Raw genomic sequence first — 13,876 nt, forward strand, 5'->3', positions numbered from 1 at the left:
TAGAATTTAAAATTCATAGTTGAAAAATTAGATAACATTAATGAGTTAAGCCAGATTTTGATAATGTGTCAAAGTCGGATTTTTAGGGCTATGTTGCTGAGTTTTGTCAATGAAAAAAATGAATCAATAGTCAATCTAAGGAAGAAACGGAAAATTTTACTCGAGCCAACATGAGGATTATAACCCAGGAGACAGTCTCAGAGAGCTCTGAGAACTGTTCCGAAGAGGTGAAGGGAGAGGTCAGTGTGTGTGTGATTTTTGCCAAAGGGGATACCTGCAGTCAAGCACACATCTCAGTAGAAGGTTGCTGCTCGTCATGAGGAACAGACATCTTAGTTAATAGTTTTAGTGTTTTTCTAAGTATGGGGAAATGCAAGAACCCAGGTTCATAAAAAATTTCTTCTGAAAATATCTAACCACCTGAAGGCCAGTTGTGTCAGTTTCCCCAGAGCACAAAGTGCCTTATCCTGACCTTCACCCTGAAGTCCTTTTAGGGTGTATTGTAGGTCAGCGGCTGCAGTGATTACTGACGTGATTCTTGTAGCACTGGATGGTGGGCAACATTCTTTATTTTACAACCCCTTCCCTTTTAGTCTTAATTTTGACCAAGGCTTGGGAGGCATTATGTGACCAGTTTGTCCCATGGCGATAGGAATGCTCATTCTCAGGCCAGGCAAGGATTTCGTTCACAGGTCACTCAATGTGCTATAGCTGGACTAGGCCCTGTTAGCAGTTGCCAAAAGCCTCTGAACTACCTAGCTTGCTAGTCAGTTTTGGTCTAGGAAAAGGGAGTCCTCTTGTTGCTTCTTCCCATATTAGAGTTACACTATTACAATCATTGATATATAGAACTGTATTGATAGAACTATATATTTGATCAATCATTTCAAGGCACCTAATCATCATTAATTTTATCTGAGGCTCAGTCACACCTTTGGTAATGCAGGAAACAGTAATCTTGTAAAATAGACAGAATATAAGAAACATAGATAGTAACATTAATAAGTAAGTATTTAAGTTCTTAAACTTCCATTAGATGCCACCCAGTATCTCCCCAGTCATCTGATCAGTCTGTTCTGCACCAATCACTGTCTTTAAGGAAAATGCTATATTGGCTTTGTACATGAAGTTCAACGGAGATGTTTGCACATACAAGGTGAGCGAGTGATGGGTCATTGTGACCCGTCACAGGATTGAGAAAGGAATGCTATCTTCTAAGGAGTTACATGGTTGGCCCCAGAAGAAGAAAAATTGATCTTTATGATTAAGTAGGCCTTTCTGCCATTGGGGAGGCCTGGTTAAGGCATAAAGCAGATGCAAAATGCACACTAGAGGGGAGAGAGGAGGCCCAAACGGGCAGAGAAAAAATTTACATTTACATTTTTCTTGTCTTGCCTTAAAATGTGAATTTTTCTTTATTTTATTTTTTTAATTTATTGATTTATTTATATATTTATTTATTTTTGGCTGCTTTGGGTCTTCGTTGCTGCGTGTGGGCTTTCTCTAGTTGCGGCAAGCGGGGGCTACTCTTCGTTGTGGTGCGCGGGCTTCTCATTGTGGTGGCTTCTCTTGTTGCAGAGCACGGGCTCTAGCCGCGTGGGCTTCAGTAGTTGTGGCACGCGGGCTCAGTAGTTGTGGCTCACGGGCTCTAGAGCACAGGCTCAGTAGTTGTGGTGCATGGGCTTAGTGGCTCTGAGGCATGTGGGATCTTCCCGGACCAGGGCTTGAACCCGTGTCCCCTGCATTGGCAGGGGGATTCTTAACCACTGCGCCAACAGGGAAGTCCCTGAATTTTTATTTCATCAGTTTGAATATTATTGTTTCTCAAGTGTCATTATGATTCAATATAAGCCTATTTATACTTCCTAAGTCAGTACTTTTTTGATAGTGAGAAAATTGAAATGATCAAGACTTACATTTTTATTTTATTTTATTTTATTTTTTTGCGGTACGCGGGCCTCTCACTGTTGTGGCCTCTCCCGTTGCGGAGCACAGGCTCCAGACGTGCACGCTCAGCGGCCATGGCTCACGGGCCCAGCTGCTCCGCAGCATGTGGGATCTTCCCGGACCGGGGCATGAACCCGTGTCCCCTGCATCGGCAGGCGGACTCTCAACCACTGCGCCACCAGGGAAGCCCAAGACTTACATTTTAATCTTGATTTCAATACAGATTTGTTGCCACTGTGAATATGAACAAATTCATTCACTTTCTACCTTCTTAAGACTGGAGTTGGGTATCAAAGCATTTACAAAAGCCTTTAAATTTTTGGATAAAATTGACTAAATGTTTAACTTTTGTTTGATATAAGTGTTACAGAATTTATCTGAAGTTGATAGCACAAAAAAACTTACTATCTTCAACAATAACACATGTAAGAAAAAATTATTCATATTATATAGCACCAAAATTTTTTACAGTAAGTAGATGTTTATATGCCACTACTATTAATAGCTTGCTTAGACCTGTTACACTGTTTTAGCACTAGTACATTGGGTATGTGCTTTTAAAAATTGCACAACATTGTAAATCAACTGTACTCCAATAAAAATTAATTTAAACAAATTGCTTATAAGTGCCATGCTATTGTTTGTCAATTCCTGTACCTCATCTGATGGCTGTCCTCCTCAGTTTCCTCCATTTTCAAGCCTCTTTAAATGAGTCACTGTGGTGGTTCCTAGCATGGCTTTTCGGGAGAACTCAACTGCAAGAAAATGCACATCATTGATAAGCATCTCCTCCCAATGAGTTTGTATGGCCTCTAATGCTTAAAAAGGAATCCATATGTTTTGGCCCTTTCAGGAGTAAAGCCGATTAAAGTTGGGTAGAAATTACTGCTGTCATCTGTATAGATACCAAGTGAACATTTTAAAAGAGGGGGAAAATGCTAAATAAAATAGAGAAGAAAAACAAAACCAAACCAAACACGTACTATATTATGTGGCTGAGTAATAGGAAAAAAATTCAAATGACTAAGAAAAGCTTCTGAATATCTTTCTCTTTGGATTGGAGAAAATGACTCCCCAGTTGTTGTATGGAATGTTATATTCAGAGAGAGGTAACTCTAAAGCTAAAGAAACTATCCTCCATGTCTTTAAAATTAATTCTGCATTTTCTTTGGTGGGTGTTGGGGATTGGTTTCAGGATATGACAGCGCGTGAGCTGCTACAGCAGAGATACACGCTTCCAAATGGAGACACTGCCTGGCGGTCCTCACCCCTTGTAAATGCTGCTCTGGAAGGGAAGCTGGTCCTTTTGGATGGCATTCACAGAGTCAACGCGGGTACATTCGCTGTATTACAAAGGTCTGTATGAGTCACACACACAAAAACACACCTCGTAAGCAGCAGACGTGGAACTTTCTCAGTCTTCTAATTTAAACTGGGTTACATAGTCCCTGAGGAATTTATAATTCTATATCCAAGTAGAACACCAGATGTTTTTATTGTTTTAAGCACAGTAGAGTAAAACTTCAAATAATGTACATTTTGGGAAGAGCTCCCGCCATAGCAAAATTCTGTGTGTAAGAGCTGAAAAAAGAAAACTTTTAAGTAGTAATTTTGAAACTTTATATATGTTGATAGATATATGCAATAAGTCATACAGCTGAAGTTTCTGCAGTTTGTCAAAGCTTCACTGTTTACAAACTCCTTTTCAATCCTAAATCTAAATTATTGGTGATATTGTTGGCATTCTTTTTTTGAGAGAGAAAATATAGTTCCTTATATAAAATGTATAATAGCTCTTTGATTATATTTTCTATAGGCTAAAGTTCACTTTGTGTTTACAAACTTGAACATTTGTGTCACTGTTGTTTTCTTATTTCAGTTTAGGTGGGTCAAATATCCACACATTCCTAGTTAACTTCTCTTTAATGTTAAGACTTCATGTGTAACTTTCATGGAAAATATTCCCATCTTGTGTCACTTCGGGAGATTAATGATACCATTTTTGTTTGTTTGTTACATCTTGATTCTATCACTTGTAGACATTGTTTTTAACTTTTAAATCTAAATTTTAACTTATTGGGAAATTTCAAATAAGTGAAATAATCTAGTTTCCCAACTAACCATTCAAAAGTTTTTTGTCCTTGACAAGATGCAAATACTGAGTGTAATTAAGGATTCTAAGAACACTGAGTTAATCCCGATGCAATTTGAGAGCACTTAAAAGTAATAATCACAAACTTCCAGTGATTTACCATAAACATTCTATAGATTTACAGTATTTTTCTCTTCTAAACAGGCAAATGCAAACACAAACAAAATAATACCTACTGCCTCCTTTTACTGGCTATCTCTTGCCTGTTAGGCCAAGTAGTGGTAATAGCAGCAGCAGCTACCATTAATTGAGTACTTTCTCTACACCAGGCATTATGCTAAGCCAGTGTTTCTCAGATTCGTAACCGTGGAATCTCCCTGTGGGAATGAGGCTTAAAAATCACTGATGCCTGGGCTCCACCTCCTCAAATTCTGATGTAATTGATCCAGAATTAGGCCTGGACATTGGCATTTTAAACTGCTTCCCAGTAGATTCTAATGTGCAGCTAAGATTGAGAACAACTATGCTAAGCATGTGCCTTACATTAGCTGTTCAATTTTCACAGCAGTACCGTGAGGTTGGTATTATTGCCCTAGTTTTATAAAAGATAAAATGTAAACAGGTGGATTAGCTCTTCCCCTTCCCAGTCCATTCAGCTAATAAGGTACAGGGCTGGGACTTGAAGCCAGGTCTGAGTGACTCCACTGAGATCTTCCCGGACCTGGCACGAACCCGTGTCCCCTGCATCGGCAGGAGGACTGTCAACCACTGCGCCACCAGGGAAGCCCTGCCCATGCTCTTAACCTCTGCATTATGCAGTCTCTCCTCTCCTCAGTGCTCACCGAGCGGAGGTCTGTGGGGCGACTGTACTGTGGGCATCAGGAAACTATAGTGGTTGGTTTAAGACCTAGAACAGCAGGTTTCAACCTCTGCAAAATCTGGAAGGCAATGTTTGTGCTGTGGATGGCTAGGTCCCATCATAGTTGGTATATGAAATAGCATTAGTTATTTCATTGTAAAGATTTTAGATATTTTAAATCCTGTAATTGCAAAGATAGAAATATTTTGATAATACTACGCCTTAAAGAGTTATGTTAGACTCAAGTGAATATGTACCAGCTGCCTTGTTCATTAATATTTACCTCATGGTTATCCTGAGTCAATCATTCAGCTGTTTCTCTTTTTTTTTTTTAATTGTTTTACAATGTTGTGTTAGTTTTTTTTTAACATCTTTATTAGAGTATAATTGCTTTACAATGGTGTATTACTTTCTGCTTTATAACAAAGTGAATTAGCCATACATATACATATATCCCCATATCTCCTCCCTCTTGCGTCTCCCTCCCACCCTCCCTATCCCACCCCTCTAGGTGGTCACAAAGCACCGAGCTGATCTTGTGCTATGTGGCTGCTTCCCACTAGCTATTGATTTTACATTTGGTAGTGTATATATGTCCATGCCACTCTCTCACTTCATCCCAGCTTACCCCTCCCCTTCCCCGGGTCCTTGAGTCCATTCTCTACGTCTGTGTCTTTATTCCTGTCTTGCCCTTAGGTTCTTCATAACATTTTTAAATTTTTTTTTAGATTCCATATATATGTGTTAGGGTACGGTATTTGTTTTTCTCTTTCTGACTTACTTCACTCTGTATGACAGTCTCTAGGTCCATCCACCTCACTACAAATAACTCAATTTCATTTCTTTTTATGGCTGAGTAATATTCCATTGTATATATGTGCCACATCTTCTTTATCCATTCATCTGTTGATGGACACTTAGGCTGCTTCCATGTCCTGGCTATTGTAAATAGAACTGCAATGAACATTGTGGTACATGACTCTTTTTGGATTATAGTTTTCTCAGGGTATATCCCCAGTAGTGGGATTGCTGGGTTGTATGGTAGTTCTATTTTTAGTTTTTTAAGGAACCTCCATACTATTCTCCATAGTGGCTGTATCAATTTACATTCCCATCAACAGTGCAAGAGGGTTCCCTTTTCTCCACACCCTCTCCAGCATCCCTTGTTTGTAGATTTTCTGATGATGCCCATTCTGACTGGCGTGAGGTGATACCTCATGGTAGTTTTGATTTGCATTTATCTAATAATTGGTGATGCTGAGCAACTTTTCCTGTGCTTCTTGGCCATCTGTATGTCTTCTTTGGAGAAATGTCTATTTAGGTCTTCTGCCCATTTTTGGATTGGGTTGTTTGTTTTTTTGTTACTGAGCTGCATGAGCTGCTTGTAAATTTTGAAGATTAATCCTTTGTTAGTTGTTTCATTTGAAATATTTTCTCCCATTCTGAGGGTTGTCTTTTCGTCTTGTTTATGATTTCCTTTGCTGTGCAAAACCTTTTAAGTTTCATTAGGTCCCATTTGTTTATTTTTGTTTTTAGTCTCCATTTCTCTAGGAGGTGGGTCAAAAAGGATCTTTCTGTGGTTTATGTCATATAGTGTTCTGCGTATGTTTTCCTCTATGAGATTTATAGTGTCTGGCCTTACATTTAGGTCTTTAATCCATTTTGAGTTTATTTTTGTGTATGGTGTTAGGGAGTGTTCTAATTTCATTCTTTTCCATGTAGCTGTCCAGTTTTCCCAGCAGCACTTATTGAAGAGGTTGTCTTTTCTCCATTGTATATTCTTGCCTCCTTTATCAAAGGTAAGGTGACCATATGTGTGTGGATTTATCTCTGGGCTTTCTGTCCTGTTCCATTGACCTATATTTCTGTTTTTGTGCCAGTACCATACTGCCTTTATTACTGTAGCTTTGTAGTATAGTCTGAATCCCCAGAGCCCGATTCCTCCAGCTCCGTTTTTCTTTCTCAAGATTGCTTTGGCTATTCGGGGTCTTTTGTGTTTCCATGCAAATTGTGCAATTTTTTTGTTCTAGTTCTGTGAAAAATCCCACTGGTAGTTTGATAGGGATTGCATTGAATCTGTAGATTGCTTTGGGTAGTAGAGTCATTTTCACAATGTTGATTCTTCCAATCCAAGAACATGGTATATCTCTCCATCTGTTGGTATCATCTTTAATTTCTTTCATCAATGTCTTATAGTTTTCTGCATATAGGTCTTTTGTCTCCTTTGGTAGGTTTATTCCTAGGTATTTTATTCTTTTTGTTGCAGTGGTAAATGGGAGTGTTTCCTTAATTTTTCTTTCAGATTTTTCATCATTAGTGTATAGGAATGCAAGATTTCTATGCCTTAATTTTGTATCCTGCTACTTTACCAATCAGCTGTTTCTTTTCATTTCCTTCCTTCTTCCCCTTTCTAACTCCTCCTCCTCCCTATTCACATCTAGTAACCATGACTACTGTCCTCCAGTACAGAAACCAACAGTTTTTGCCAAGTATAACAGCACTAGCCAACTTAAAATTTCGAAAGGTGCATTTAACAAAATTGTTAGACTCAATTTCCAGTAATAATACATATGACTAAAATATTAACTGACTGATGCTACCTCTAATAACTTCAATGTTCAAAACTGATTAATTTGTGTCCTGACCTTCCCCTATCCCATTAGATTGATCCATGACCGAGAGCTAAGCCTCTATGATGGCTCTAGGCTGCTGAGAGAAGACCGATATATGCGTTTAAAGGAGGAGCTACAAATGTCTGATGAGCAGCTACAGAAGAGGTAATTTGGGGTATACTACTCTTATTCTTATTGTCAAGTGTACCTTTTTAAAAATTATTCTTCTAAACCTAGGGTGAAGCCAAGATATCTTTGAACAGCTTAATAATTTTGTGTCCCAGACAAGATCATGTTTTGGCACTTTTTAATACTTGAGTTTGCTATCCAAGATGTACTCTGTGCTTTCAGCTTTACTTTAACATAAGTGGTTAAACATTTTATAAGAGCATTTGTTTTAAGAAGATAATCCCTCTTCTGCTGTCTGGAGCAATTCAATTTTGGCCCCAAACTTTGTATCACTTCAGAAAAAACAAAAAGGGAGCCTCACAGTTAATTGGGCCTACCCTCCTGGGAAGTGATCAGTCATTTCTGGGGTTTGTCACCTGTTGCAAGATTACCCTTTGTGCCTTATTTTAACATTCCTTCCAGAGCTGTAACAGCCAAATTCAATGTATGAGATTGTATTGGATCCTGGATCAGGAGATGAAATGAAAACAGCTATAAAAGACATTTTAGGACAATTGCGAAAGTGTAGATAATATTGAATTAATTTTCTTAGGTATCATAATGGTACTGTGTTTATGAGGCAGTTGACCTAAAACAAATAGACTTCGAGTTGTTTCTCCAGCAAAAATGCGTTTATTCAAGATCAACAAAGAACTGCAGTTTAGGATCGCTAGCCATGGCAAGCCATGTGCAAGTCCTTATGCAACAAGAAGAGGAGGAAGGACTCTTCTAAGAGGGAAAACGGAAGTCGGGAGAGCTATAGTGAACAAAGAATCCATTGGAGGAATTGAGAGTTCATAGTGTAGTGGCTTTACATTGGCTGCTTTACATTGGCTTTACATTGGCTGCTAGTCTCTCATTGGCTGAGCTCTTGCCAGGCAAGAAAAAGAAGTTTTTCTTCGTCCTGTTGTGCTCTGCTATTGTCACAGGGCATGGGAGCTCCCACTTCTGGCCTTCTTACTACTTAATTGAGGTTTCTGTCTATTGATTTTTTTGCAAGGAGACTATTTCTATTCCTAGGAGCCGTATGCTGAAATATTTAAGGGATAAAATGAAAAGATTTCTACAACTTACTTCCAAATGTTTCAGGGAAAAAAAAGACATGATGAATGGTTACAAATACACACACACACCACACAGAGCAAGGGAGAGTGAGAACACAAAGTGGTAAAACCTTAATGATTGGTGAAATCTAGGTGAAGGATATATGGGTGTTCATATTCTATTCTTTCAAATTTTCTACGGGTTTGAAAAATTTCAAACTAAGAAGGTAAAAGAAAGTATTTCTTTTAGCTGCACACTATACTTTCCTTTAGAGGTTTGGCAATTATAAGTAATTTTCTGTCTCATTTCATTTCCATGGATATTTTCATGTAAGTAGAGATTGTTACTTTGGGGAATTCCTATTTACTTAATTGAATCTTATTTGATTGTCGTTCCCCCTTCCCCCAAAGAGCTTGCTGCCATATTTAAAACAATAAAATCCTACAAATGATAATTACATATATTTCTTATTGTGATTATGTTTTAAGGAGAATTTAAAAAACTTTCCTTGGAATTTTTTTCTAGAGTAAAAATATTAAATCTTACTATCTCTGTATAAGTTATTTTAAAATTCACTTGATTACACAGCTATTTATGCTTCTGAGGTGCCTATCATCAGATTCCTCTACCCCAGTAGGTAGTTTGGTTGAGTGTTTAGGGAAGCAAATTATAAGGATCCCTCTCATATCATACCTTGGAATTATAACATTCAACTACTGTACATTATTTACATCATGCATCAGGGAACAGTTATATTATCAAGGAGATGAATCAAAGTAATTGGGCAGTAACTATCAGCAAGACTGCCCATTGGTTTCCCTTAGGACTTAGGGAGCATTGTCTTCTGGCCAAATGTCCAGGAAATGACAACCCTTTTCTATGAAAAGAACCCAAGTTCTCCCTAATGGTCATAAGCAGTTTTACAAATGAAAACACTTTCAGGAACAAAGTGGCCCTTAGCTTCACGTTCAGGATTTGACTGAGACTGGTTAATAGTCCTTCCTTCTCGAAGTGTCCTGTCTTCATCACTACTGATTTTCATCACTCCCATGAATAGAAACCCAGCTCACTTCTGTCTCAGAAGTCACTCTGAATAGGTGGAGACAGATCAGAGCACTGCTTAGTTTCCTTCACTTATTTTTAATTTATTTGAGTTTTTAAAAAAATAATTGTTAAATATGCCTGAAATTTGATCCAGGTAGTTTTTCAAGGCTTTTAATGAAAAATGTCAGTTCTCTGTTATCTGTCCTGGGACACTTTCCTGTTTCGTATTCCTCAGAGGCTACCACTTTCAACTCTGAGCTGTTTCTTTTGATATTTACCTCCATATCACTAAACAGTATACTTTCATTGACTTTTTAAATTTATTTTTCAGTGTCAGGCATTGTCCATTGATTTCCTACTATGGAAAATTACAGTTTAGCTCTCTTTCACCATTCCTGTGCCCACTACACATACATACTTCCTATCTCCCATTCTTCCTAAATATTAGGTAATCATTTTGTTTAGAATTTCATTCAGTGTTTGCATTATTATCATGGCACAAGGATTGTACACAGCTGAACCATTCAGTTAACTACAGTTATTTTTCTTTTCTTATATGTGTTTTGTTTTTCCTAAAGTTAGTAATTGCCTGCATATGAAGAGAGGTAGATATAGAAATAAACAATTAAAATGCAACTTTAAAATGTCACAATAGAGATCTCTACATAATGCTGTGGGAACACAGACAAGGAAGTGACCCTCTTTTCTTTTTTTCTTGTTACCTCACAGAGACTTATTAGTGAAGGCAAGGTGCTTTAAAAAGTTGGCAAATATAAACAGGTAGTTTATACTTTATCTGCACCAAAAAAATAAGTTTTTCAAATTGGCTTGAATTTTTTTTAAGACAACTAGTAAGTATTCAGCTATCATACAGATACTTTGTGTGTGTGTGTGTCTCTCTGTGTGTGTGTGTGTGTGTGCGTGTGTGTGTGTGTTTATTGAAATATAGTTGATTTATAATTTTAGTTTCAGGTGTACAACATAGTAATTCAATATTTTTATAGATTATACTCCATTTAAAGTTATTATAAACTGTTGGCTATATTCCCTGTGCTGTACAATATATCCTTATATCTTATTTTATACATAGTAATTTGTACATCTTAGTCTTCTATACCTGTCTTTCTCCTCCCCGCCTTCCTCTCCCCACTGGTAACCAAGAGTTTCATCTCTATGTCTGTGAGTCAGTTTTTGTTTATGTTTATTTGTTTGGTTTTTTGTTTTGTATTTTTTGGTTTTTTATAGATTCCATATATAAGTGAAAGCATACAGTATTTGTCTTTCTTTGCCTGAATTATTTCACTTAGCATAATATTCTCTAGGTTCATTCACATTGCTGCAAATGACAGTATTTCATTCTTTCTCATTGTTGTTATAATTATGTATTATTGTTACCTTTAGACCAACTTGTTATGCAGGCTAATTTTTTTTAACATCTTTATTGGAGTATAATTGCTTTACAATGGTGTGTTAGTTTCTGCTTTATAACACAATAAATCAGTTATACATATACATATGTCCCCATATCTCTCCCTCTTGTGCTTCCCTCCTTCCCACCTTCCTTATCCAACCCCTCTAGGTGGTCACAAAGCACCAAGCTGATTTCCCTGTGCTATGCGGCTCCTTCCCACTAGCTGTCTGTTTTACATTAGGTAGTGTATATATGTCCATGCCACTCTCTGACTTTGTCCCAGCATACCCTTCCCCCTCTCCATATCCCCAAGTCCATTCTCTAGTAGGTCTGTGTCTTTATTCCCATCTTGCCCCTAGGTTCTTCATGACAATTTTTTTTTTTACATTCCATATATATGTGTTATCATACGGTATTTGTTTTGCTCTTTCTGACTTAACTTCACTGTGTATGACAGACTCTAGGTCCATCCACCTCATTTCAAATAACTCAATTTCGTTTCTTTTTATGGCTGAGTAATACTCCATTGTATATATGTGCCACATCTTCTTTATCCATTCATCTGTCAAAGGACACTTAGGCTGCTTCCATGTCCTGGCTGTTGTAAATAGAGCTGCAGTGAACATTGGGGATCATGACTCTTTCTGAATTATGGTTTTTTCACGGTATATGCCCAGTAGTGGGATTGCTGGGTCATATGGTAGTTCTATTTTTAGTCTTTTAAGGAACCTCCATACTGTTCTCCATAGTGGCTGTATCAATTTAAATTCCCACCAACAGTGCAAGAGGGATCCCTTTTCTCCACACCCTCTCCAGCATTTACTGTTTGTAGATTTTTTTGGTGATGGCCATTCTGACTGATGTGAGGTGATACCTCATTGTAGTTTTGATTTGCATTTCTCTAATGATAGTGATGTTGAGCATCCTTTCTTGTGTTTCTTGGCAATCTGTATATCTTATTTGGAGAAATGTCTATTTAGGTCTTCTGCCCATTTTTGGATTGGGTTGTTTGTTTTTTTGATATTGAGCTGCGTGAGCTGCTTGTAAATTCGGAGATTAATCCTTTGTCAGTTGCTTTATTTGCAAATATTTTCTCCGATTCTGAGGGTTGTCTTTTTGTCTTGGTTATGGTTTCCTTTGCTGTGAAAAAGCTTTTAACTTTCATTAGGTCCCATTTATTTATTTTTGTTTTTATTTCCATTTCTCTAGGAGGTGGGTCAAAAAGGATCTTGCTGTGATTTATGTCATAGAGTGTTTTGCCTATGTTTTCCTCTACAAGGTTAATAGTGTCTGGCCTTCCATTTAGGTCTTTAATCCATTTTGAGTTTCTTTTTGTGTATGGTGTTAGGGAGTGTTCTAATTTCATTCTTTTCCATGTAGCTGTCCAGTTTTCCCAGCAGCACTTATTGAAGAGGCTGTCTTTTCTCCATTGTGTATTCTTTACTTCTGTATCAAAGATAAGGTGACCATATGTGTGTGGGTTTATCTCTGGGCTTTCCATCCTGTTCCATGGATCTATATTTCTGTTTTTGTGCCAGTACCATGCTGTCTTGATTACTGTAGCTTTGTAGTATAGTCTGAAATCCCAGAGCCTGATTCCTCCAGCTCCGTTTTTCTTACTCAAGATTGCTTTGGCTCTTTGGTGTCTTTTGTGTTTCCATACAAATTGTGAAATTTTTTGTTCTAGTTCTGTGAAAAATGCCATTGGTAGTTTGATAGGGATTGCATTGAATCTGTAGATTGCTTTAGGTAGTATATTCATTTTCACAATGTTGATTCTTCCAATCCAAGAAAATGGTATATCTCTCCATCTGTTTGTGTCATCTTTGATTTCTTTCATCAGTGTCATAGTTTTCTGAGTACAGGTCTTTTGTCTCATTAGGTAAATTTATTCCTAGGTATTTTATTCTTTATCTTGCAATGGTAAATGGGAGTGTTTCCTTAATTTCTCTTTCACATTTTTCATCATTAGTGTATAGTAATGCAAGACATTTCTGTGCATTAATTTTGTATCCTGCTACTTTACCAAATTCATTGATTAGCTGTAGTTTTCTGGTAGCATCTTTAGGATTCTCTATGTATAGTATCATGTCATCTGTAAACAGTGACAGCTTTACTTCTTATTTTCTGATTTGGATTCCTTTTATTTCTTTTTCTTCTCTGATTGCTGTGGCTAAAACTTCCAAAACTATGTTGAATGATAGTGGTGAGAGTGGACAACCTTGTGTTGTTCCTGATCTTAGAGGAAATGGTTTCAATATTTCACCGTTGAGAATGATGTTGGCTGTGGGATTGTCATGTATGGCCTTTATTATGTTGAGGCTTCCACCCAGACAGGACTGGATTAAAGGAGCAGCTGATTAGGGTGCTCTGGCTCACTCAGGCTGGTGGGGGGAGGTAAGGAATGGAATGCGGGGTGAGCCTGCAGCAGCAGAGGCCAGCATGATGTTACAACAGCCTGAGGCACCGTGCTTTCTCCCGGGAAAGTTGTTCCTGGATCACGGGACCCTGGCAGTGGCAGGCTGCACAGGCTCCAAGGTGGGGAGGTGTGGATAGTGACCTGTGCTTGCACACAGGCTTTTTGGTAGCTGCAGCAGAAGCATTAGCATCCCATGCCCGTCTCTGGTGTCCATGCTGATAGCTGTGGCCTGCGCCCATCTCTGGAGCTCGTTTAGGTGGTGCTCTGAATCCCCTCTTCT

The 13,876-nt window shown here is 38.0% G+C and overlaps 1 protein-coding gene across 2 annotated transcripts in view; it reads left to right on the plus strand.

The window, feature by feature from the left end:
* The window catches only part of VWA8 (von Willebrand factor A domain containing 8), a 345,450-nt gene that overhangs the window by 94,945 nt on the left and 236,629 nt on the right, over positions 1-13,876 (plus strand). For both annotated transcript variants that reach the window (XM_059041719.2, XM_067016182.1), the window contains exons 13-14: positions 3,143-3,303; positions 7,562-7,675. In XM_059041719.2, coding sequence (XP_058897702.1) covers positions 3,143-3,303; positions 7,562-7,675 — 275 coding nt within the window. The remainder of the gene's footprint in view (positions 1-3,142; positions 3,304-7,561; positions 7,676-13,876) is intronic.

The sequence above is a fragment of the Kogia breviceps genome, chromosome 16 (assembly GCF_026419965.1).
Source record: "Kogia breviceps isolate mKogBre1 chromosome 16, mKogBre1 haplotype 1, whole genome shotgun sequence".
Taxonomy (NCBI): domain Eukaryota; kingdom Metazoa; phylum Chordata; class Mammalia; order Artiodactyla; family Physeteridae; genus Kogia; species Kogia breviceps.